This window comes from Dromiciops gliroides, chromosome 3 (genome assembly GCF_019393635.1).
Source record: "Dromiciops gliroides isolate mDroGli1 chromosome 3, mDroGli1.pri, whole genome shotgun sequence".
Taxonomy (NCBI): Eukaryota; Metazoa; Chordata; class Mammalia; order Microbiotheria; family Microbiotheriidae; genus Dromiciops; species Dromiciops gliroides.
Window position 1 is genome coordinate 442,253,095 of NC_057863.1, and position 26,178 is coordinate 442,279,272.

The 26,178-nt window shown below is 47.1% G+C and overlaps 2 protein-coding genes across 9 annotated transcripts in view; both read right to left on the minus strand.

Moving 5' to 3' along the window:
* Positions 1-12,396: 12,396 nt before the first annotated feature.
* Positions 12,397-16,806, minus strand: DLX1 (distal-less homeobox 1). The gene is made up of 3 exons (XM_043994384.1): positions 16,483-16,806; positions 15,674-15,873; positions 12,397-14,246 (listed from the first exon to the last, which is right to left on the minus strand). Exons 1-3 carry the CDS (start codon positions 16,793-16,795, stop codon positions 13,992-13,994), a joined length of 768 nt encoding a protein of 255 aa, XP_043850319.1. The 5' UTR covers positions 16,796-16,806; the 3' UTR covers positions 12,397-13,991.
* Positions 16,807-22,877: 6,071 nt separating this feature from the next.
* Positions 22,878-26,178, minus strand: part of METAP1D (methionyl aminopeptidase type 1D, mitochondrial) — a 99,174-nt gene continuing 95,873 nt past the window's right edge. For all 8 annotated transcript variants that reach the window (XM_043994378.1, XM_043994379.1, XM_043994383.1 and 5 more), the window contains 3 exons: positions 24,471-24,518; positions 23,485-23,563; positions 22,878-23,367 (listed from right to left, as the gene is read on the minus strand). In XM_043994378.1, the coding sequence (XP_043850313.1) occupies positions 23,289-23,367; positions 23,485-23,563; positions 24,471-24,518 (206 nt within the window). In that variant the 3' untranslated portion in view covers positions 22,878-23,288. The remainder of the gene's footprint in view (positions 23,368-23,484; positions 23,564-24,470; positions 24,519-26,178) is intronic.

Below are 26,178 nucleotides of genomic sequence, written 5' to 3' on the forward strand. Positions count from 1 at the left end.
GGTGTTCGTGCAGATTTCCCTCCCCTTCCCTTGATTTATTTGTAAAAAAAAAAAATCAACTTTCAGACTTTTTGGTGAACCAACTGTAAGAATTTCGCGTTAGCAGTAGTCTCATTCCCCCTCCCCCATTTAAAAAAAATATTTCCCCTCAACAAGTTTCCTTCTCAGTTAAATTAAGCTACTGATTTCGGTTTTGTTTTATTTTAAACCCAAGGTCTTTGTTCTTTAAAGGAAAGGTATTTTTGAGTTATTTATTATGAAAACAACATACTCTTAATGTTGATTTTACAATATGAAGAGATTATTTAAATAAATTATTGTTTTCATTGTACTTGCACCGTATTTCCTTGGACATCGCGATTGAGACCTGAGTTGCAGGCCGGTGGTCCTTTATACATCAGCAGCCAAGGTCAAAATGGACTTACTTTGACCCCAAGCACTTGCAGCTGCTCATGCTGCGCTCAGAGTCCTCTCTGATATTGTCCCAAGGGGGGCTATTTTACCTGCAACTTACAGATTGCAAGTTTTAGATATTAGCAGTTGAGGGAGGGAAAAGAGATCCAGATTTGGGAAAAACTCATAGATGGCCTTTCGTTTCTTGGTGGAGCCACGGCAGCCATAAGTTCACGATCTCCCATTGTGGCAGAACAACTCGCTCAGTTTGCCTGGAGGATGGGGGCGACCGCTGCCTCGGCCCTATGAATCACTCAGCTCACGCTCCGACTCCCAGACTCGGCCCCGCCCCTCCCTCCCTCCCCTTCCGCGAGCTGGCGCCACTGACTTTTAGCCCCGGACTGTCTCCCGCCGCCCACGTCACCCCACCCCTGCGTAGCTGGTGTTGCTGCTGTTGTTGCTGGTGCTGCTGGTGTTGCTGCTGTGTGTCGTTGCAGCCGAGGCCTCGGGCCTCTGCAGCCGCAAGTCTCTGTAGTTGTTGATAAAGAGAACTGACCGGTTCCAGTTCCAGTTCTGTTCTCTACCTATCCTCGATTAGGGCCAATTCTGATCCCACCTGCCCTAGACGGGGCTCCCGGGTTCCTTACTTGCCTTGAGGGCAGAGAAGCTTGTGCTTTGTTTGGCCTGAACCCCGGTGTGGAGTCACATTCACACGCATACACATTCAGCTGCATTGGAATGCTGTTAGACGCGAGCACAGGAATTGAACACGAACACATAACATGCAAAATTTACTGAAATATCTCTCTTGCAACTCACTCTTTTTAACTTGGGGAGGCCGTGAGTTCTACACTCACCCTCCTACAGGTACATTCATTTGCCTTTACTTTTGACACCTATGCACCCAACAGAAACCGCTGTGCATAAAAGGGAGTTTATTGCTTCGGTGCCCTTGGTGGGCTGGATTCTGGGGCTATACATCACTTCCTCTTGCCCCTTTTACCAAGTGTCATTGGTCCAGTAATCTAAAGGATTCTTAGTTGTCTGAAGAACCGATCAGTAACCATAACCCTAACTCTGAGGAAGAGGAGGGAAATTCAGTCCTCGGTTTTATTAGGAAGTAGGGGAAATGAAACTTTGATACATTGTCTTAGACGACTGTGGAACTGGGGAATCCCATATCTTTCTTGTAAGGCCTTTAGAATACATCTAAACCAAACTACTTTTCACAAACGAAAAAGAAACTGGGGGTGGGGGTCGGGGCTAAAACATGAATTGCCAAAGGGCACTTTAAGCTATAATAGCAGAGGCACTGAATTCTTGATGCTCTATCCCGTGTTTTGTTTTGTTTTTGTTTTCCAATTGAGGCATCGCCCAAGATGTCACCATTCATAAAGAGGGAACAATATTACAAGAAAAAGGTTAATCCACTGCTAAGAAAAAAATCTGCTCCCCTGACCAGAGGACCAAGGCCATGTCAAAGAGAGCCATTATCTTCAGTGTTTTCCTTATTCCATTTCTTGTCGCTTTCTGGTCTTGGATCTGTGAAAATGCGAGTTTTGGAAAAGATTCGGTAGCTTTGTCAGGTAGTTGTGAGCAGAAAGGAATGGAAAACACAGCCTGGGTTGTAAGGAGATCCTGTACCTCTCTTTTTTTTTGCCATTAAATCTTTAAATGCCCATACTACTTTACTGTCTGAGGTTGTTCTGTTTTTATTGTTCATTTGCCGTTTGGGGGACAGCCGTGGCAAGTGGGACCTAGAACAGCAACACGAGATTAAAGGGGTTCATGGCCTTCAAATATCTTCCCCTCAAAATTTCAGTCTTGCTTTCCCAGGCAAGAACTTGTATACCTCGACTCTTTCCGCGCTCAATTCTCCACCTTTCCGGGCTCTAGAATTCCATGGCCCTAGGATCCTAGAGCACTAGGCTCTTGCTACACTTTTTCTCCAGCGGTTGCATGCCCTCTTCTCCCTCCCCCACCCCTACCCCCACTTCACCCCCCTGATCACGAAACCAGAAGCAGAGACGTGGTAGTAAATTGGCTGGTGTTGAGGATCTGCTGCAGACAAGATGATTAAGAGGCCTAAGCCGGAGCGCCCCGGGCAGGGAATGTCAGCCCAAGTTGGAATCACGTAGCAGGCCTTGGCATGAGCAGAGCCTAGGAGCCGGGAGGGCGGGCGGGCGGGCGGCCCCAGCTCCGGGGTGGGCCCAGGCCCCACAGACAAGCCGGAGTCACCGAACCTGGCAACCGAGGTCGGGTCGGGCTACAGCTCAGCCTCTTACCGCCCCCGCCCATTCCCTGGGAGAAACGAGCAAAGGGCGGGAGAGGGAGACCCACAGAGGGAGGAGGGGCAGCTTTCAAGGGTGGAGGGGAAGAGTCACCAGGGGAAAAAGGAAAGAGGGGCCGGAACAGAAACTAGAGTGTAAGGAACGCGGGGTGGGGTTCAGAGCATGGGAGTTACCACTGAGACTAAACCTTTAAGGTAAATGGGAAAGAAGCAGAGGGATAGGTGAGGAAGGGAGGTGAGAGAGGAGAAAGGACTGGGATTAGAAGGGCTAGTGAATGGAGGGGGGGGGGGGGGAGACGGGAGGCGCGCTGCGGGGGGAGCGACCGAGCTGCTGGAGTTAGAAGAATGTCGGGATGAAGGAGAGAAGAGAAACAAAGACGAGAGTGGGAGGGGAGCGAGCGGGAGGCTCCACCACAGCCCAAGGCAAGTCACTTGGAAGCATTTCTCACAAGTTGCAGCTCTCTCCAAGACACAGAGCCCTGTGATCAGCCCGCCGCGCAGACATCCCCTCCCCCCTGGTGATGAACGGCTCTCCCAAATGTGCCGATGAAAAATGGAAATGGGAAGCAGTGAACTCGGCTCCATCCACTGGGAAACCAGCCGCGTTCATAAAACACATAAATCTTCATTGTAATCCCCTTCAATTTGCGCACGTGAAATATCAGACCAGAGACAGGATGTGACAAGCGCTGGGAAGCAAAGGGGTGGGGGGAAGAGGAGGGTCGGAGTAAGGAAAGGGGTGGGGGGAGCGGTAAAGACAAGACTCTGGATTGCTCTGTTCACAATCTGAGCATTATTCCCATGCGGGAGGCTTCCTCAAACTTGGGCAAAACGTTAATACTAATGTTTTGCTGCTTGATGTTTCGCCCTCCCCATGGCAGATAAAAGGATCCACCCTCACCCCCGCCCCCAACCTCCACCCCAACCATCCACCCTCGGGTACGGTTCGCAAACTCTTTGGAGAGAGCCAAACGTTTGAAATGCCAATAAATACCTAGAAATTGCCCGCCGGCTCCTTGCCCCTCCGCATTCCCCACTGGTTTGCACAAGGGGGCAGAATAGCGGGTTGGGGTGGGGGATGGAAAGAAGCAAATCCCAGTCTAATCAGCCGAGATTGAAATGTGGGACCGTTTAGGAGGCTTCCCTTCTGCCTTTCTTTTAGGATTACTTGCGAAAATTGGGAATATCCGCCTGTGTGTAACGATTTCCGAGACTTCTGGGGCAAATTCGAAGAAGGTGGACTATGGGTTTAATAAGGCGGAGGGGGGAGTGGGGGCGGGAAAGGAGCAGTGAACGTTTCGAGCCGAGAAGACTTGAGCGTGGTTGACCCACAGTTCTAGGTAGGCGCTCTTTCCCAGTCGTGCCCCAGCCGCCGGAGTGCGCCCATGGACTGCGGGAGAAGCCGGGCCTAGGACCTGTGCGTCCAGTGTGGGGCAGAGGGTGTTCACAGAGTGTCCTTCCGGCTCTGGAGTCCTAAGGCCGGCAAAACTGAAGAGGGTAGATTTGGACGTGGAAATAAAGGTAAAAACCAACAACAACCAAAAAGAGTAAATTCCCCTACGTTTGAGAACTCGTCCTCCTGTGCGGAGAGTAGCATTTTCTCCACTCTCCCAAAGGTACTAAAGCACGAGTACGCATTTTTTCTACTCTTGGGCACTGATCAGGTTTTGTCCTGAAGGCACAGTGCGCGGATTATATTGTAAAGCAGAACAAAACAAAAGCCTTTCCACGGGTTATTTAAAAATATGTCCAACGCTAAGATTCCTCTCCCTTCTCCACACTGCCTCCTTAGCTAAGGACAAACCTGAGAACCTCAGGGCCTATGGGACGTAAAGACAGGTCAAGAAACTTAGCAGTGGATGGAGTGATAAGAGGCGAGGCTGAGGAAGGGAGTATGGGGAGGTAAGACCTCCGCCACACCTAAGGTTTGAGGCAGGAGCTAGAGAGAATCCTGTGTCTTAAGAAGTGGGAGTAGCACCTCCCCTCCACCCCCCCGGAAACGTCCAGGCAGCATAGCCACATTACAAGATGTTAAATTCCGCCCTGAGGCTGGGGGAGGGGAAAAGGTGAGATGGAGAGAAAGAGGAAAGGCGGAGGAATGGAAGGTGGGAGAGAGCGAAAGCGAGAGAGAGAGAGAGAGAGAGAGAGAGAGAGAGAGAGAGAGAGAGAGAGAGAGAGAGAGAGAGAGAGAGAGAGAGAGAGAGAGAGAGAGAGAGAGAGAATGTTTAACAGAAAGAACAGCCATTTCCCTGAAGCATCAGCACTTGGAGCCTCAAAGTGAAAAAATAGGAAAGTCAGCCTTCAAGACAGAAAGCCCCCCCCCCGAAAAATGTAAATACTCTACTGTACTATAGTTATTAGCATAACTCTCCCGGGGGAATTTCCAGAGCCTCAGCTCTTTTGAGAAAGGGAGTTTGTACTGAAGCTTGCTGGATGAGTCGCCGTCCCTATTCCGTGGCAGTAAAATCTGCGGGAAAGGACGGGGAGAGAGGAGGTTGGGAGAAGAAGACAGAGCTCGAAGGGAGAGGAAGAGGACAGAAGCAGGTTGAAGGTGGTCTAGACTAGGGAATCTTAGAAAGTGGTTGGATGGAGTAGGGAAGAGAGTTTCTGACTGAGAGAGGCTTGAATCTATTTTAGAGGAACATGTGACGATGCTTTGGGAGAGAATTCGGTTTGCATTGATTCCTCACTCCTGGCTCTCTTTCGCTGGAAGGAACACCACCCACCCCCCAAAAAATGGCGCGCCTGTGTGTATATGTGTGGTAGACACTCTCTGCCTTTCTCCTTTTCTCCCTTTCTCTCTTTCCTAGTCAGCCCGGCTCCGGCATCCGCTCTCTCCAGACTCCTTTTTCATCTGGTTTCACCACTTCCTTTACTTATCCAATAGGATCCAACTTACTAGGTGTGAAATCACCACCTCCTAGACAATAGAACCCCCCCCCTTCACACACACACACACACACACACACACACACACACACACACACACACACACACACCCGCGCCCTTCGGTAGGAACAAAGTCTCGGGGCGCAGCTAACTGCGGGTAACCCGTCTCCGCCAGGCGTAGCCTCAGCCAAATTTCTTTAGTGCTACAGAGGCTGCAGCAGCCCCCAGCCCCACCCCTCCCTGCCCCTAGCGCTCGAGATTCTTAAAGTCACACAGCGCCTTAGTGCCCCCGTCCGTGCATACAACTCCGGATGCGCTCTAGAGAAAGAAACAGAACCCGAGAAGGGGAAGGGCGGCTATTGTGAGGTTGGATGTGCGATCTGCAGAATTAGACAAGGAGAGACATCTAGATATTCACATACACACACACACTCCCCGCGCTGAAATTTGGCTAGGTGACTTGGGTTAGGAGAAACTCCTAGAGGTTCCCTCGCGTCCATTCCGCACCTCCTGGAAGCTATACCAGTCTGTCCCTGGACGCTCTCGTCAGTGATTCACCCTCACTAAGTCCAGCTAAGCATCCGCCCCCCACCCACCTTCCCAGACAGCCCGCTTGCTCACGGGTCAGCCCACTCCCCCTATCCCCATCCCTGGCCCTCCGCCTCCTCTAGTTCGTGTTGTCCTGATCCCCAGGGGTGGTGACTGCGGGAGTTGGGGATGTGCAGCAGTGGAACAAGAAAGAGGAACGCAGAGAAGTTTATTCTCTGGTGGCCTTTCTCATAGACCCCAGGGGTGGGGTAGGGAGTGGAGGGAGGGGGCGGGAGATGGGGAAGGAAAGAGAAGAGTCAGAAGAGTTGGGGTGGGGGTGGGGGAGTAGGGGAAGAAAAAGAGGAGGGGGAGGTGGCGGGAGGAGATTGGGGCTAATTAATTTTCCCTGCTCTGTTAGCTTGTTGAGTCTGGGGATTCAGCCCTTTCCAGTTAACCTGAGCAAGAGAACGCGAAAGGATGCTCTCCCTGGCACATTTGCAGGGAGGACGGTGAAAATTTGCCACGGGTGGGCAATTTACTCATTTGCCCCTATTAAAAGAAAAAGAACAAGAAATTCAATTAAAGCAGCTCTGGCAAAGGAGCTATTTGAGGCATGAATGTCTCCCCTAAAGCTGTAGCAATCATGTGGCATTAGACACTTCCGGAATCCTATAGCCAACTTGAAAAATCCCAGACCCCCTTTTTCCCTAATTTTTGCTCTGATCTGTAATTTTATCCACATTTGCACTAGTTTGAGCATTCTGGCTCTCCCATCTGAAAGCCTGCAATTACTATATAATTCTTCGCAATTTCAGATGTCCTAATATGGACTGTAATTTTTGCGCAAGACAATTTCCTGCTATTTCAAGCATCAACATTGTCAAAGTTGTATGTACATAATAAATGGGAATATCAATGCATAGTTTTTAGCATAACATCTTGACTCCTCGATAATTATATCCGTTCGGAGCCTACGCAGAATTAGCCTGAATTGCATGGTAACTGCTGCTGCTTTAAAATTTTTAAAAATTACTCATAATTTTCCCAAAGATTACCAAGATCTCGAGTGCACAATGTCATCAGCGTAATGAAGAGTAAACATTTATGCTAATAATCTGCAATTTTTTTCATCAGCTATAAAGACAGAGGCTATATAGCCGAAAATTTCAGTCATATTCTGCAGGAGCAGCGCTGCAAAAGGCTGCGGGCGTTCAGAGGCAGGCTCGTCTCGGGGGAATCTCATTCCACATTTGCACTCCCAGGATAGGATTATTGTGCCTTGTTGGTTTTTTTTCCCCCTTTCTGTTTTTGTTTTGTTTCGGTTTGTTTGGTTTTTATGTTTTGCCCCCCCCCTTTCTGTCTCCCATAACTTTCCTAGCCAAAAGCCGTATCCGACCCCTTTGATTTGTTGTATCAAAGAGTGTGTCCAGATTAACTGAAATTGAGACTGTGAAGAAGGTAAGGGTGGAAACCAGTTTCATTTTTCTGAGGGTTGGATGAATGCGCTCTGTCGATACATTTCCCCGCTCTGGGAGTAGGAGGGTGGGGGAGTGATTATGTATGCACCAGCTAATTCTTCCATCAAAACTTCTTGTCAGCTATGTCAGGATTATTTTTTTTCTTTTCTTTTTTTTTTAAGATGTTTCAGGAAGTGTTAATCCCTGAAGATTCAGGGTATGAAGGAGGGGGCTGGGGGGGTGTATGTGTGTGTGGCGGGGAGATGCATCCTCTGCTAGGGGTATTCACCCTTTAAAGCTGAGGAGAGATGTTTAGATTCTAGTTGATATGACTGTTACACGGCTGGTTTCTGTAGGATTTTCATGTAAGGGTTGGGAGTGTGCGTGTGGAGTGAACCTAATACTGTATAATATATGACAGTGTGTTTGCATCTGTGTATACATACATGCATATATTCATGTGCATATATGTATGTATACACACCTATGTAATGAAAGAAAAGTTCGCATCAGCTTAAATATAGGATGTTCGTCCTAGGCATTGGCACTGAGCAAGTAAGTGAGATATTATTCTCACACCAGCTTTAAAAGGGGGCGGGAGGCAAAAGAGGGAGATGTTCTTGGAGATGGTTAATGGGAAAGGGAGACTTAAAACTGCGGTACATAACCATCTTTTTTCTCACAATTTATATTTCCAATTAATATCATCCAGAGTGATAGGATTTCTCTTCCTTTTACAACACACACACACTCACATTTTCATTAAACCATAGGTGTTTTCTTTTCTGTTTTGAGAGTTTGAATTCAATCTACTGAAATGTTACCTAATTAATAAAAAACCTATGAATTTAGATTTATATTTTAAGAATTTTTAACTTTTCATGGCTTCTAAAATTAGTGAAAACAGGGAAGCTGCAATTGTGAAATGCAATTTGAGTCAAGTCTGTTGTAAATTTAAAGGGGAGGGGGAGAGATAATGCTAACCCATTAAGAAAGTCAATAAAAATTTTAATGTTTCTCATTTTATATTTCGAAATATTTTCTAGATTTGAGGGTTTGTGCTGCTCTGCAAGTAGAATGACACATGTCCAGCACTCCCAGTTACTCAATGACTGATGAAAGCCATGCCAAAGAGTGTGGGTGGGGGGTGTTGGTGGGTATTGGGGTGTTTTCCCCCTTATGGGTGTGTGTGTGTGTGTGTGTGTGTGTGTGTGTGTGTGTGTGTGTGTGTGTGTGTGTGTAAGAGAAGATATTAAAGAGGTATCTGTTGTTTGGCAATTTTGCTAAGTCTGTCTTCATTACTTCAACATTGTGCATTTGCTAATTTGGAAGCCCCTTCCCATTGACAGTCCTGCTCCATACACCTGCAAGCAATTTGCCTAGCTCCAATATAGGAGAATTGCAGAGATGGCAGCTCGAACCTATTTTATTATTTTTTTTCCTTTTCTCAATGCACAGCAAATTTGGCTTTCAGTGCGTTATCTCTTTTGTTAATGCAAAAAGATTCCCTGGGCGAAAAAATTGCTCATAATTACCAGAGAGATGGGGAAACTGCATTAGAATAAATAAACCTGAAATTACTGTAATTATGTTGTGTTTGATGGGCTCGGCTTGTAATCAAGAAGAGAATACAGTGAAATGATGCTGACCCTCTCGGGTTTGCAGCTGTACGCGCACTTTGGGGTCTTTTTTTGCAGAAAAGAGTCATTTTGATAATCATTAAGCTGTGTGTAACCTATTTCAGAAGTGTTTTAAAATGAGGTTCACATTTTTTGAACAAGAAAAAAAATCCTAAAATTGCATTTTGCCATTACAGACTCATACATAAGGAAAGGTTGTGTTTTCTAAGTGACAATTGTTAAGACATAATATTCGAAATCAGTATTTAATCATTGTAATGAGGTATTGTTTAAATATAACCACCTTTAGATTATTCATAGTTTAATTAATATACTCATTATGAAAATCTTTGAATCAGATATTTGATGAACTACTTGTCAGTAACAAGGCAGCATTAATTAGGCCTATATTGAGATTAACATTTTTAAAAGTACAACCGCTTATAATTATAATAGAGCCTAACTAAAGACCGCCTTCGTTGAGATAAAACTAATAATTTCTCTATTTGAACTGTTAGCAAGACATTATTAAATTAGTATAAGCTAATATCTCAAAGTATTAAAATCTGCTTGACCAAACAGATTCTGCCTGTGGCTCAAGGCTTTGGGCCCCTGGCTGCTGTTTCTGGGGAGAAGAGTAGGATATGTGATCTTCATCTGTCAATAACCTAACCAGTGACAAATGAGTCACGTCTCACTGGGGAAACCGAAGTCAAAGTGAACTCCACTAAGACCAAATGTCTAGATTTCTGGCCTAGCAAGGCCGTTCACAGTCATTCAGAAATAGGAAGTGGGCAGAATTAGGGGTTTGGAGGTGGATAGTACTGTGGAGTTTTTTCTGCTTTCCTTTTTTTTTTTCTTTTCTTTTAATGATCCTGGGTCAAAACTCTCTGGGCATGCTGGAGAAGCCAGGGTAGCTACTTCCCGGAAATGTCCTCCAGTTGCCGGAGTGAGAGCCCATCGTTTTCCCATCCCCATAAGCTCCCATCCCACATTTGTGTCTTTCTGGAAAGGCGTCGAATGGGCCCAGATCATTTGATCATTCATCATCATGAATTGAAAAATGGGTGCGTGTCACAACAAAAAATCAATGCCATTTATCACCGCTTTCCTCCCAACCACCCACCGGAAATTCCCCCTCCCTCCCCTTCCCCCCCCCCCCAGGCAGAGGATGCATTTGCAGACCCAGACCTAGACCTAGTCACCGGAATCAAAACCAGCTGCCCCAGCGCTCCCCACCCCCAGGCCAAGCCCGTGGTGACTGGCAGGTTCGGTGGATGGACTCTGAGTGCGGGTCAGGACTCAGAGCCCGGGGTAGGGTCGCGATCAGCAGCAACCTCTGAAGAGAGGCCTGAATTCCGATCAGAGAGCAGGGCAGGGGCAGAAGCGGCCCACGAATGCTATCCAGGGAGATCAGAGGAGTAGGATGAGGTGAAACTTAGGCTCGGGCTTGATCAGTTGGAGTCTTCCCCAGTGCGGTCCGAAAGTCCAGGCTTTGGGAGTTGGAGAGGCAGATGAGTCGGCTGGGGATTAAATGGGAAGTCTGAGACTGGGGGAAGCAGGCGGCTAAGTTTCCTGTCCTGAACCCGTTGAATTTCCAGAGTCAGCCCCGACGGCCCACACAAGCAGGCTACTCGTCAAACCGTCTCACAGGCGCATACACTCCAAATCCTGCTTTTTAAAGAGGGGAGAGAGCATGTATCTGAAAGAATCCACTCTACAAAATAATCATTTACAAAGTCCTTTAACCCAAAGCTTCCTGTGCTGAAGACCCCTCCCTCCACCTCCCCTACCTCCCGGTGGAGATTTCAAATCACATTTCAGTTCCAATAAGCAGGGGAAAACATTTCCAAACTGTTTACAGAAATGTCATTCTCCTGGTTAGGCACTGACCAGCTTCCCTGCTCGGGCACTCAGACACACCCCACTCGCTGGCGAAACACTAAGGCCCAGGGAGCGCTTGGCAATCGGTGAACTAAACAAGCTTTCAGAAGTGCTTAAATCAGACGAGGCTTTGCGAGTAAGTGGCCTTAAGCCCAAACTGCCTCGGGCGTGGAAGATCCGGCTGCTTCCCTCACCCTCCTCCCAGAAAATAGAGGACTGCTCCCCACTCCTTTTCTCCCCCTCACTTACTGGGCATATAGTAGGCACTCAATAAATATTCGTTAATTTATTGGAAAGGGAGAAATGAAGACATAGACTTTAGCGCCCCTCCACTCCCTCCTCCGAGCTTTTGGCTGGAGCGCTCTCTGCCCAGGCACTGGGGTCAGAGTATGTCAACCCAGTGAATGAAGGAAAGTCCTCCGTTTCCTCCCCTTCATCCCAACACTCAGACATAGGGACTTGGGGAAGGGACACTCCCGGGACACTCCAGGGACCCAGAGCACTCATCTATTGGCCCAGCAGCTGTCTTGGATTGTCCGTTCTTTCTTCCTGACCTTTAACTTATACTTCCCACTCCTGACTTCAGACTTCTCGGAAGCACCTGTTCCTTCTCTGAATTTCCTCTCAACCACCTCATGCTCTCTCCTCAGCCCCATTCCTGCCCTCCTCCGCCTTTTTAACTGGAGTAAGGTAGGATTAGAGGAAACCACTACAAGAAATGAGAACGAACTTCTAATGTTGAGAAGGAAAATCTAATACAAAATGAGGAGACTGAGGAACCCAGAAGGACCAGGAAGTTTCGGGGGCTGAGAGCTGGTCTGGAGTGGGGAGCAGGATGATTCCCTCCTCCCCTTGGGTGGGGTGAGCACCCAGTCCAAGGACTTCGGGTTGTGGTGTCCAGACGATCTAAGGGGAACAGAGTAGACTATAAGGGTGAACACGGCAGGCTTGGGATAGCCACTAGCCAAGGCAATCGACTCACTCAGTTTATAAACATTGAGGTCGCCAGTCTTCAGCAGATCCCGTGGCCAAGCTTAGCTAGCATTACACCTTGTCCCAAAAGTTCTTTTCTGATATGCATCCTTCCCTAGGGTCTGGATTCGGCCAGCCCACACATTCACCCAAGGGGCTGCCAGGCTCTTGGCCCCTGAAGACTAGTGGGAAGAGGCCAAGGGCCAAACCGAACTGGGCCAGAGGGAGCACCTGTTTCTGCCTGACTCGCAGATTCCGGGTCCCGGCGCCTCTGCCCTGTTCCCTTCTCTCTTGCCCCAAATTCGCTCCTGTACACAGCACACAGGGCATCAGCTCTTTTTCGAAACCATAATTTTACTGTCTCAAAGAAACTTTATAACTTATTTACAAAGTTTTTTCCAGATACAAAGCAATAAGTTAACATTCTCAATATAAAACTAAACTTTGACATATAGAACACTAAACACAGTTGATTTCAATTGATCACATTTTCCAAATTTCACAAGTAAAATGTCAAGATTCTCATTTCACAAAGCATCATGTTTTACAGCCACACAAAACGGAACAAAAAAAGGCTAAATTTGTGCAACATGTTTACAGAACAATAATAATAATAATAACAATAATAATATGTACAGCGATTAGATCCTGCACTGGAGTGTGTGCACGTTGATTTTTGATTGGCATTTTCTGTGGCAAAGCCTCTGGAGATCGTTTTAAAGCTGCACTGTCTCAATTCGAAGCCCATTGGAATAATTTCGCTTCGCCTCTCCTCCCTCTTTCTTCTTTTCCACTAAGAGCAACTCTCTCTCTCTCTCTCTCTCTCTCTCTCTCTCTCTCTCTCTCTCTCTCTCTCTCTCTCCTTTCACACACACACACACACACACACACACACACACAGAGCCAAGGGAATTAAAATTTTTTCACCCGAAGCAATCAACCGCTCGGAGGATGAATGAAATTGTGTTCGCTTGTTTTCATTTTCTTTTCTCTCTCTCTTTTAAATAACACTGAGTATGTGAAAAAAAGCAAATCATTCGGACCCAACCTCTCCACATCACTAAAGTATAAAAGTTATTGTAAAAGTTAAAAATCACATCCTCATCATTTTTTCCTTTTTCGATTAAAGTAAACGGTGCTTTCAAACAGTGCACTTTGCAAGCCAAATATATTCACCAAGTGTCTAGCACTCAGATAGTGGTAGTTTAAGTCAATTTGTCAATAAATAAAATCCCTTCCCCTCCCTTTCCTCCCATCCCACCCCAGCAAACTACACATATGGATAGGCAGGGCACAGGAGAATGTCCAAAAATTTTTTTCCCAAACTATTACAAGGAGAGGAAAATTGGTAGGGAAGGGGTACTCCCCTCCCGTGCTCATTGCTATCAAAGAGGCTGTAAAGGTGGGGAGAACAAATGAAATGACCTATATTTGATCAGGGCACAGAGACAGAGAGAAAGAAGACGAGGAGACAGACAGGACAGAAAAGAGCGTGTTTCTACAAACATTGTTTTGTTTTCTGATCGCCCCACAAAGCTGAGGGTCGAATTGTCTCCCTGCTCCCAGGCTGTCCTCCGGGTGATCTAACAGAGCTCAGAGGCAGCTTTCTCAGCTGTCAGCACATGGGAAACAACCCCGCATCACATCTGCGCTTGTTTGCGGCATGCCAGAATTTGGAGCGCCATCCAACCGAAGGTTGTCCGCGGTCTGAAGAGGTCCTGTGCACTCTGTGGTCTGTCTGGAGACGGGTGCTTAGCAATGGTGGTTGGCGGCGGTGGTGGTTTGCATCCTTTGTTTATGTTTTCCCTTCCTTGGCTCTCCCTTCTTCTCCTCTGGACCCATAGTGCGTGTCAACCGGGGGTGGGCTGGACTGGGCTGAGCTGGGGAGACAAGTGGGGACCCGGGTACTGGGTGGGGAGAGGCGGCAGGAAGGAAGCTGGGTCGGTATGTTTTTGTAAATCACATGAGCTGAGGTTGCTGCATAGCTTCTTGATGGGCTGAGGGGTACCACGACGTATAGCTCGGGATGTAGGTGCCCGCGTTGCCAGTGGAGCTCTTACTGGAGGAGCTGCTAGTATTCCAGCCCGGGGGGACTGGAGGCGAGCTGGCCGACAGAGCCCGACCATTTGCCAGGGCGCTGCTCTCAAGGGCAGCCCCTCCCTGCTTCATCAGTTTCTTGAATTTGGACCGCTTGTTCTGGAACCAGATTTTAACCTGCAAAACCAAACACCACAGACATGACTCGGGGCGGAGGTGTAGGTGGCACGGTGCTTAAGGGAGAGGCTTTATGGCTAGGGAAGATGGGGAGAAAGAAGAGAAGGGAAAGGGGAGGGAGGAGTGGCGAGAGAAAAGCCTAGGCTTTCTCGCAAAGCTTGGGAAAGTGACTGAGGCCGGAAGGCAGCGGCGCTTCTACCGAGAGAACTGAAGGCGATTCCCAGCACCTAATCCCTTCTCATTAACTTTGAATGTTGAAGCCAGTGACCAGCCCATGGGGCTGAGCAGCGGAAAAGAAGAAGCACCGAGCGAACACTAGTCCAGGGGGCGCGGCTGGGAATCCCAGACACTGCTGAGAGCGAACAGCCTTTTTAAGAGAGAGAGAACAAGTTTTAAATGAGCAAGGATGGTGTATGCATGTGTTGGGGGGGGGGTGTTGTGGAGGTAGGTAGGAGGGGGAGGGAGAGAGAGAAATCGAAGGAGAGGTAGAATAAAGGGCATTTTCCTGCCTGAGTCAGAGACAAGAACTAAATCTTACAGGTTTTTCCAATATTTGTCGACTACCAGGCGCTGAGAACCCATGAAAACCCTTCCGATTCTAATTAAAGTAATCATTTAGAAAACAAAAAATAAAAACAAAAGGTGTGGAAACTCCAGATACTGTTTTAGGAAATTTATTTCGAATCCGCGGCGTTCTCTTCTCACTGCTTTCTTTGCCCTCGGGTGAGTTGGCTGAGATGATGGTGTTACGTTTGACATTTCTCTGGGCTCAAACCAATCATGGCTTTTGTGTTTGTTTGCTCCCCCACCCCCCCACCCCGCTCCAAATACCGGCCCGGGACATTCAAAACCAAGAATATCCCTAAATGACAGAGCTGCTGAGAGAAAGAACGCTTGCTGTTTCTCTCAAAGAAAATCTAAAATGAGGCTAAGAAAAGTTATTCTGTTCCCCGTTAGGATCCTGTTAAACGTGATTGTGATCTCTGGGTGGGAAGGAAAGTTCCCCCACTCCCACCAACAAAATGGGAGAGAAGGAGGAGGAGGACTAGGAAGAAAAGAAGGGTGGCAGAGTCGTGGTGCCAAAAGGCTGAGTGATTAGCAACGCACTTCAAAGCCATAGAGGGGATTAGAACCCGTCTCGTCTCTATTGTTCCGGTAGTTCGGGCACGTGCGGCCCCAGAGCCCCCAAAACAAAACCCAGAGAGGAAATCCTACTGCTTCACTGATCAGAGTGCCCGAGAATCAAAGTACGGCAGAGGATCACTGGTGAAAGGGGAGCGAGGGCAGTCAGAGAGACAGATTATATATGACATTATATATGTTCTATTCTATGTGTATGTGTACATGGGAGGAAAAACAACAACAAAGCAAAGAGGAATGAAAAGAGGCCTGTGTGAGTGGTAGGAGAGAAGGATTCTCTCTTGTACCTGTGTCTGCGTGAGTCCCAGTGAGGCTGCGAGCTCCGCTCTTTCCGGCAGAGCAAGGTACTGAGTTTGCTGGAACCTCCTGTTCAAAGCCTGCAACTGCAAACTGGAATAAATAGTCCTGGGTTTGCGAATTTTTTTCCCCTTCCCATTGAAACGAACTTCCCCTCCTTCTACCACGGTGCTTTTCTCCGAGTCTGCTCCTGGAATAACAGCAAAGAAGAGGGGCAATCATTAATAGTAATAATGGTGGTGGTGGTGGTGATAATCACAACGATAATTAATAACAAGCAAAGAGAAGAGCAGAAGCAGCAACAAGGTGGGGGGAGAACTGGAACAAGTGAGAAAGAGGTGGGAAAAAAACCGAGATCAAGTCCCTCTAACAAAGGCTGGGGGGCTATTTCAGAAGCTTGGGCTCCTTCTCAGGGAAAGTTTGCTATTTTTACAGGCTGCAGTTTAGGTTTAATTACCCTTAATTGCATACATTGTTTATAGCGCTACGCAATAAATAATTACCAAGACTAATACGTGCACATCTGGGTTTCTCTTTTCCAGAGGGGCATTGTGTGCTCAGCACACGGAGCCGCCCAGAGACACAGCCAATTCGGGAGGACGAACGCTGGATTTATTCTTTTCTTGATGGTTATGAGTTTTAATTTTTTCTTTGATAGGATATGGATGCATAGACTGATACCCGAAACCTCTCTTGCTCTCTCCCGCCCTCCCCCCTCCCTCTCCCTCTCTCTCCTCTCTCTCTTTCCTCACACCTCCTCCCCTCCCCTTCCTCCCTGTGGAAAGCCAAGTGCACATACCTGTCTCCTCTAACCGGGTCTGAGTCAGGCTGGAGCTGTTGGGATAGGATTGCACTGAACTGATGTAGGGATTAGACGAGTGGCTGCTGACGGAGTTGACATAGGGGTAGCCCAGCGGTCTGGAGAAGGATGAGGCCGTGCTGTAGGAGCTGTCGGGTTGCGAGTGGCCGGCAGAATGTAAACAGTGCATGGAATAGTGTCCGTGGGACATGGGAGAAGGAGACATTTGCTGGCTGGGCGGCCCAAACTCCATAAAGACAGCCTTGCCCGACACGGGGCTGTTGAGGCTTTCTGGCATAGTAGTCATGGTCATTTCTTCTCGCTGGGTCTGGGTGTGGGTCTCTCTCCTCTGCTTTCCTTTTTGGGGTCTCTGTGTTTCTCAGGACAGGAAGGAACCCAATTTAAGCGGAACAGGGATTTTCACTTTCCATTCATAAGAAAATGGAGTTTGTCTCTTTGAAAAGTCTAAGCATGATGCTGCCGAGCTCCCCAAACTCGCCTCAAAGCTTTGACTCAGCCAAGGTCATGAATATTCATGAGCTGGCGGATCTGATTGGTCCGCCGTCTTGCATAATCGCCTGGGATTGGTCCGAGGTGCTTTGGCTCGGCTGGACTAGAGGGAGCGAGGCAAGCAGGACTTGGGAGAGATGCGTCCCCGCTCCCCTGCGAGTGAACATCTGCAATAGAGCAACACGACAGGGCTCACAATGCGGCGGCGGCAGGCGCCAGAGCGGAGAGAGTTTACAATCCCTCCAACGCTCCCCCCCTAACTTCTTTACCTCCTCTTTTCCTTCTCCCTCCTCCCTCAAAGCGCCTTCTTCCCAAGAAGCCAACCAGCAACTCCACCCCCCCCCAGGCAGCCCGCCCCCCTCACTGGGGGACCCCGGGTGCTATAGCTTGCAGCAGCCTCTACATTTGCACAAACGCCTCCACCTCCTCTGGTCCTCTGGGCCCCCAGTCTAAAGCGGGGAGGGGGGACCGGGATGGGGAACGGGCTGCAGTCCCCTGACTGGCCTCCCTACTATCCTAGTTCGCGCTTCCCCTGGACCGCAGCATCTTAGGGGCCAGCAAGCATAGACAATCCGTGGGACTAAGTGCGGAGCAGAGAGCCCGGGAGGGAAAGCGCCTCCTTCCAATCTAATCGCGCTTACTTCTTTCTCCAGTCTCTTTTTGCCCCTTCTAATGCATCTATTTCTCGGTCGTTTTTCACTCTTTCTCCACTCTCCATGAGGTCCACCTTCCCCTTTTCTTGGTGACCCTCCCTCCTTATCCCCCTCCCCCCCAACACACAATTGTTCACTCCACCGGCGCTCCGCTGCTCACCAGGGACAGCTCGCATCTCTCCAGCCTCGGCTCCTCGGGTGCGCTGAGGCTGTAGCTGATCTGATTAGAATGCCGCTCCCTGTGATTGAAGTGGACCCCACGCTTCTCCTCCCAGGAAAAGAGGCTGCACCCCATTCACCCCCTACGCATACACTCTCTTTACCCTCCTTCCTGTCTTTCCCCTTACCCCAATCCACCGCCGCCTTCCTCCTCCCCTTCCCACCTCATTTCCCTTCCCCTACGGGCTTGGTGGCGAAGGGCTAGTTTTCAGCGCTCCAGGGGAGCAGCCAGAAACCAGAACACGGGCAGAATCAGCAGGAGACAGAGCAAACTAAATGGTTGCTGGAGGGTGGGATTTCTTCGTCTCCCAAAGGAGGCCTTGTTAAAGTAAAGGGTGTTACCTGTGCGAAGGGGGAGCACTCTCCCGCACGCAGAAACAGGGAGCAAATCTGTGTCCGTCGGCACACATCCGTGTGCGGACGCATGTCTCCATTTATGTCCAGCTATCTTCCACATGTATAGGGTTCGGCCTCCAAACCCGGTTAGAAACACGAATGAACTTGGGAGGGGGGTGAGGGGGGGAAGTGTAGGAGGGTGTTGGCTAAGACCTTGTGCTGCTACCCAGGAGGTGGTCCCGGACTAGGGCCCAAGGCGAGGCGGTGAAAATGGAAGTTGGGTGGGCGGGCGAGTGGGTGGCTAGTGAAAGTGAGAAGGCCCCTCCAGTCCTGCCCTGAAGCCTAAGACTCAGACGCAACAAGCACCTTTCCCCCCCCTCAGCAAAATACACTCTGCAAAAATACACACACATTCACACAAAACAACTGGAGCGGAGTCGCAGGCATGCTGACAACGTTGGGCTGCAGGATCCCAATCCCGCCAGCCCCACGGTGAATCCCAAATTACTTTGTTAGATAATTAGAAAGTGTTGATAATTATTTCTTTCATAATTTAGTGGTGTGACGGTAACAGGGAAATGATCTTGTGAAAGTTCACACGTGCAGATGTATTAGTTACTGATTCATTTGATTAAATGCTAGTCTCAAGTGCTCTGATCCACAGCTGAAGGCGGCCCCATTAGCATAACACTGATGTTTAATTTTCATACGCATAATTAGCCATATATTTAACACTAATAGCAACATGCAGCCTTTCAGCGTTAAACAGCCTGGGATTTGATCTGGCCTGAGCTGAACCTTCTCCGTTACACCTTAGCCTGTCTAGGGTGCGCAGTTATCACAGGACCAAATCTATGTAATCAAGCACATTTTGGCAAAGAGAGAACACCAATAAAAATGAACATTCAAAACAAATTACATTGGTGATGTCGTTACAGATATTAGTGGAGGGGGCTTCTCTTTTTTAACTTCTGCGGCAGCGGCTGCAGTCGCCGCTGTTGCTGCTGCTGTCGGAATTTTTCTCACTGGGTTTAGGGCACCAGGCTGGGGGCAGAAATATGTCAGGAAGCGTGGTTGGAGCAAAAACAAAAACAAGTGGGGGGGAGGGGAGGAAGAAATCTTCCAAACCAATAATGGGTTTGCCAACGTTAAAAAGATTTTTTTTTAATCCCTGAGCCAAACGGTGATGCTTTGTAGCAACAACCAGCTAATGACTGCAACCTGACAGCCCCCGGAGCCTGTGGGTTCTTCCTGATTTAGTTAGTAGTTACTCTCGTGATTTTAATTGCTCCTTCCTAGAGCTTGTTTCACGCTCGTTTTGGGGTGGGCCCGGTAAAAGTTCATTTCTCTGGCCCAGCCGTGGATCGGTGGCGGTGGTGGTGGTATCGAGAGGGGGGGAATGATGCCTGCCATTCCCCCCAGCATGAACTCCTCTCTGGCAATCAGGTCTCCCCTGCGTGCTGCCTTCCTGAGCCGTGGCCATGTAAGTGATCACTCGAGGCGGGTTCGTTTTCGGGAAGAGGCAGGGGTTGGAGGGCCCCCAGAGCAAGAGGAGATTCGGGATAGGGAAGGGGGTTTCTGAGACACTAAGTTGAAAGTGTGTCAGTGAACAAACTAAAGTGACTTGTTTAAGCAGAGATTCACTAAGAAAGCTGTCCGAGAGAAGGAATAGCTAGGAAGGAGTAGGCAAGAAAGTGAACCTAACTAGCAAATGCAGGTCAAGGATCCTTTTGATGAATTACTCTTATTTGCATCTGGACTAGGGAATAAAGGCAGAGAGCTGCAGTCAGCAGTATGGTTTGCAAATGTGCTGCCTTAGACTGATTCCGTGTAAACAAAGCCAACTCAAAAGTCCTTTCAGCTGTTGGCTGGTTCCACAAGAAAAAAAATCCTAACCAGAAATATTTAGATTAGTTTTATACGTAATGCTGAAACCTTCGGCATATCCCCGGAGTGCTTATGTATGAATGTGCTTATCTGGAGTACCTGTGCATTTATTTACACCTAGAGAGGGACGTATTCGTGTATAAATCTGAGGAGAGGCGGCGGAGAGAAAGATATGGTACACTGTACAGACTCAGCTTTCTTATCAAGCTTTTTCCCCCTTGCCCGTCACCAACTTCGCGTGATCTTATCTATCCTCTATAAGCCTTAAGAGAACAATCTTTCTCCCCATTCTCTTCCCCATTGAGCGTAACACCTGTTCTAAAATGCCTGGCTTTCCTAGGTCTCTGCATGTCACAACTTTGATAGAAGAGGCTGTCCCTTTCCTCCAGAGTTTCACAAATACTGAAGTTGAACTTGTTTTAAAATTCACCAAGGAACAGTAAGATACTCTTACAGAAAGTTGTGGGTGCCTGCGTGACTGTATCTAGATGTAAATTGAAAATAAATTCAAAAGGATTCAAAGTCGGTCCTAACAAATATTTACAATTAACTTGACATGAAGTGGAGTAGCACGGTTAGGGACAAAAGAAATACCTTTCAAATGGTCATACTAATTTCAACTCGAAAGTTCCTTCTGCTATATAGAATATAGTTGGGTTGGGTCGTTTTTTTGTTTTGGGTTGGGATTTTGTTTTGTTTTGTTTGGGAATTGGACACATATGTATATATAATATTTTATATATACACATCTATGTATATATTTTTTAAAACTTTAGCAATAACCTTTACAATCCGGATTATAAATGAATATCATAAATATAATCACCTCGCTATAATTGCTACATAAACAGCTTGTTACCACAGCAGTTGTTGGAATCCTGCAGTCCTAATAAAAATGATTCTCAGATAACCGCAGTCAATACATCCTAAACCAAGATGCCGGAGTAATCTCCAGCAATCCGATTATCCTTTGAAGAAAGAGAAATCATTCTTTTGGCAAGTCTCTCCGAGCATCGAAATGGCCCTGGTGCTCTTAGGAGGCTGTATTGTTCTGTGCCACTCCAAGGGCATTCTAGCTTCTCCACTTCCCTCTCTCACAGTTCTGATAGTCGAAACCCTGGGTCAATCTCCTACTAATTCCTTACTGCACTTTTGTTAAACTTCGAGGTCCTCGCCTTTTTCCAACTCTTTCCTCTCCAATAGTCCAACAAAAACTGGAACAGGACGCCTCTAAAGAGACCAGCCTCTTGCCCAGTAGAATTAACTAGCATCCATGGTTGCAGAGACAACCAAAATGTGGTTTCACCAGGGCTTGAAAAGCAGGGGGAAAACATATGTCCAGGTAACCAATCCAAATGCCTCCTTGAAAACGGGATGTTTTCAATGGACAGCCTATGGGCTCATTTCTCTCGTCCTCTTCCTATTCTAGTGGGTAGGAGTCTGAATTTGCTAGAAGCAAGATTTCCTCCAATTCCACTTTGCATGGCTGCAACACCAGTATTTGTGGCATTCTGGAGAAAAGAGACTGTCTTTCCTAAAAAAGTTATAGGCATGCAACGCAGACACACACTCACGCAATCACACAATTTTGCTTATCAAATTTCTTTAGAAACAAATATCTACATTTCTCGTATTTTAAAAAGACACCTCAGCCCCAGATCGATTGATTGGATTCCCAATTGGTGGGCTAAGTTCAAGGCCTTGCAGTCCTGAAAGAAACCAGGCGGAGTCTGGATAGCTAAGTGAGAAGGGGACAAGGAAAGATGTTTGGGTTGGAAGGTTTGGTTTTGTAAGGCATTAGGCCTTTAAAAGGATACACGGTCTGCACAAGGGGAGTCCCTCAAGTGAGAGATTAGTCCCTTAAGACAAAGCAAAAGTCAAACCCAATAGCCACCATCGGCCTAATTTCCACACGATCCCCCCCCCAATTCAGCTTTTCAGATACTATCTAGCCCTTCTAGCCTGCCCTAAACCCGTTATCCCCACCAGTCAGAAGTCATTTCATCACTCAGAAGAGACTGACACAGGAAGGGGTAACCATTGGTCGGGGGGAATGGAGGGTCTAGTTGGTGATTTTGTGGACAAAAATGCACATGTATATGTAAACCGAGGCACTGCATCCTTCCCAGTCTCATGTGTTTGGTTGGGACAGCTCGGAATAGGTTGTTTGGCCAGGTTTTTGTTCCAAGGGACTCCCCAGTCCTGTTTGAATTTTGAATTCAAAACTCTGCTCTTTTGGTCAGGGTGGACTTGGGACCCGAGGCAGCAGGGGTCTAAGCTCCTCAGGGCTACTCTGGGTGCTCTTGGAGGTCCTTCTTTAATGGCACTGGGGAGAGGGAAGGAGAGCTGAGAGGCAGGAGAGACAAGTTCCTGCATTTTAGAAGTCCGACTGAAATAGCTAGATTAAATCTCCACAGTCAGGGGGGTCGTTTGGAAAAAACTCCTTCATTTACCAGGAGTTATTTAGCTGACGAAAATCCCGCCCCACCCCCCCAACCATAACCTACCTCTGCATAAAGCCGACTGATATACTGTATGGCATTAACAATAGGGAAAATGGTAGAATTCTATCACTTTCTTATATAGAAGCACAAAGGGATTTTTCCTTTTTAAAAAGTCTCTTAGCAAAGAAAAGCCAAAATTAGAAGTAAATTAATTGTTTCTTATTGTGTGCCCTTCAAGTATGTGTTTGTTTGTTTGTTTTTTAAGTTCAAACACTTCCACCTTACCCCAAACTATCGGAGAAATATTGTAATGACACCATGGACAACTGGTTTAAAACAGAAAACATTTTACTCATGCAGATTCAATTCGAGGAAATGCTGATTAATTACAAAGAAGTAGAATTATGCTCCTTCGGGAGTCCTCTCCTAAGCAGGGATTTGCCAGTTCCCCGTTTCTTTCCAATGGAATTTGAGACTGCAAACAGGAAAGTATCAGACTGATTCCTTCTTATCCTGAATTTTCGTGGGGGCAGGGGGAAGCAAGTTCTGTGGAACCCGACACTCCTCAAACCTCTGAGGAGTGGTCTTCAAAACTTTCCACTATAATCCCTCACCTAATAATCAAATTAGTTTTCAGAAGACCACTGGATCTGCCTTAACTGTGTCTTTTTAAAACTTCCCAAATGGGTTTCTAAGCCTTTCTCAAACTAGCAAGCCCTAGAGGATCGCTGTCCCCAAGAACTCCTTGATGCAACTCTTAAGGTTCTTCAAGCAGTTTTGTCAGGATTTCGGCTCCTCCAGACGTAATTACAATGGTATGTTCAAACTGCGCTGATCTGAAATACACATTTAACAATTAGGAGGTAGCAGTATAGAGACCTTGCCCCAGAATTCTGGCTGAGAGCTGGGGAATTTGAAATAAAACAAAGAAGTAAAAGGACCGAATTAAACACCTTTTATTATCTGTAGAGACTGCAGTCCATTTGTCCTCCAGGACCTTAAACTCAGGGGATCCCTCCACGATGATTGGCTCTGTAATGGGAAAAATATTTACTTCAGTGACCTCATCAGATCCTTGTCAAACACTGTTTGGGCTCATTATCAAAAGATTTATAAAAAGGTTTATCTTCCAAGTACTTCCCCCACTGACTCATGTTGTCATCTTGTAAGGTTTCTTTAATTGAAGTTTTGCTTTCACATTAAACTACCAACTGAACAGTGGGAAGAAGAAACATTAAGGCATTTAAACATGTATGAAGTTACCCGTTTCATTTTTTAGAGGGCATTTTAATCAAGCCTTAATTAAGACCCTGTGGATAATCACCACCAAAACGCAGGCCCCTCTTGTACACATCAAACAGTTTTAAAATATTTGAATTTTTAAAACATGCTCAAAATGTTCATTAATCAGCAAAATAACAATTTTCTTATTTTCCTCTAATTGCTTTTGCCATTAAGTCCACTTAGGGGGAAAAACAGTACTTTTCCATAACTGTGTATGGGTGAGAGAAGTGGATGGGCGATCTAGGAGTTATTAACAAGCAGAAAACAAATTGGCACAGGGACATTTGCGGACATGGAGAAACAAATGAGAGAGCAGACACAAGCTATCCAAGTGTAAAGGAAAAACGAGGGTTACAATCACATCAAAATCATAACACTGCAAAGGAGATTAGATGTTGGACGGCTGCCGTTTCCAAAACGGGTTGGAGAAATATCTGAATTAGGAAAATGGGTCTCAAGCAATTAGATTTAATAAGATTTACTATGGAAGACAGTTCTCTTATTAGGCAGATGAGTGGCTTAACTCTGGCCCGAGTTGGTTGCCTCAAGGCACAGCCGAGCCGGGGCAGACAGACAGACAGACGCTTACACAACGTGCAGAAGAAAACCCGGGAGGAGCGAGGTCTGGGACTTCGAGTGTGTGGTGGAGACTAACCTATAGTAAATGCCATCCCCTCTTCCATCAACAAATCACTGTCGTTCGCTACAAAAGAAAAGCATGGGGAGGGGGAAGAGTGAGAAAAAGAGAAACATAATTAGGAGTTTGGGCGACTTACTCAAAAGCTACATTGCACTGCATTAAAAAAATATTTTTTTTTGGAGGGGAATTTAAATTTAGAGGAGCGAGAATCTGGCAAAAACACTGAGAAAAATTATCCTTCAAAGTAACTCACCTTCAAGGAGATATATACCTACCAGGCCTAAACCCAGTCCCACCCTGCCCCAAGACAAAATCCACCAGAAGCCTTAGGGATATATGAAATAGAATGGTTTGGCCTAGGTAGAGTTCTGGTATTCCAGCCCTAAGTTCACTCCTTCTTGGAAGGCCAGAAAGCCACACCTGCACTGCAGCCTCAATCTATCTTCAACCCCAATCTCCGACCCAGCCAAAAGAAAGCTATAAAATGAATGTGTGGCAAAAGAAGGGGAGGGGAGAAAACACCTCGCCAAAAGTTTGCTCCAGCCAAGGGGTGGGGAGTCAATCAGGGTTTCCAATAGCGGGGGTGGGGTAGAGAAGGAAGGAGGGAATGACCCATGTGGCCATCACCTTAGCGAAATTATTTCCAGGTGTTGGTACATGGAAGGCTGGGTTGGACAGAGCGATGTAAGTGACTCTCTAGCAGTAAGAGGAGTTTGGGGACACCCAGAATCTAGTCAGGAACCTCTAGAAAGCTTCTTCACTACCTAGTTCCTTCCTACAAGGCTCAGACACTAGATATGTGAGCTAGGACACCATTTCAGGGTGTGCTTAAGGAGAAAGAAAGCCAATGCCTGGCAAGTGTGGGTTCTGAACTACTCGGTTACACCAGCACAATTTCTTCCAGATGGTTAATTCCAGGAGATTGATCTGAAAGACTATCTTTTAAAAAAATCACACTACAGCACTAAGGTACTGCGCTCCCCCCACCATTACCTGCCCTGAATGAGAAGTTGTGGCCAGAGAATTTGTGACCAGAGAGCTCTCGATGGATGGCTTAAGGTGGGGCTCTTCAGGGGACATAGAAATCCCTAAAGGTTTGAGAACTGGGGCAAGGCTACCTTGGTGTCCACATGTGATTTCCCCATCCTCTCCCCTGCCCCCCCAATTCTAGGCAAATCTCAGGGCCAGAAGTGAACTCTTTCATAACTATACCCCATACTCTCCCGCCTCCTATTTTTGCTCACACCCTCCTTTACACACACAACCATCCTTCTCCAAAACACTACTTCCTTTCCTAACTCCCACCTTCCTCAGCATAACTAACTCTCTTGCTCCTTACCACTACTCCCCTTTTACCCCTGCCACACTGGAAGGGCACATACCTCCTACTGGCAGTGAGAAGCAAGGGGTGATAGAGGAAACAGGAAGGAGAGAGGAGCAGGGAGGTGGGTTACAACCTAGAACTCACTAAAGAGGTAGGTACATGCTGCTAAATACATCAGCTGTCAGCGCTGTGTAGGATGTAATGAAGTTTAACCACAACAGTCAGCAGTTTGAAAAGGGGGCAGAAAAAGAAAAACAGAAAACAGTCATATGAGCATGCTGGGATATTGATGCAGTAGAGTTTTGTTTTTATCATGGGTAACTTTTTTTCGAGAAAAAGATCTCCCTCTGCCTTCCAGCCTAGCACCCTTCAGGAGAAGACATAAAGCAAAAAAGGAAA

Coding starts and splice junctions, on each gene's coding strand:
- DLX1 (XM_043994384.1), bottom strand. CDS start 16,795: ATGACCATGACTACTATGCCAGAAAGCCTCAACAGCCCCGTGTCGGGC. Junction 15,874..16,482: donor GACCCGGTTAGAGGAGACAG/GTATGTGCACTT, acceptor CTGTTATTCCAG/GAGCAGACTCGGAGAAAAGC. Junction 14,247..15,673: donor TGGGACTCACGCAGACACAG/GTACAAGAGAGA, acceptor TTGGTTTTGCAG/GTTAAAATCTGGTTCCAGAA.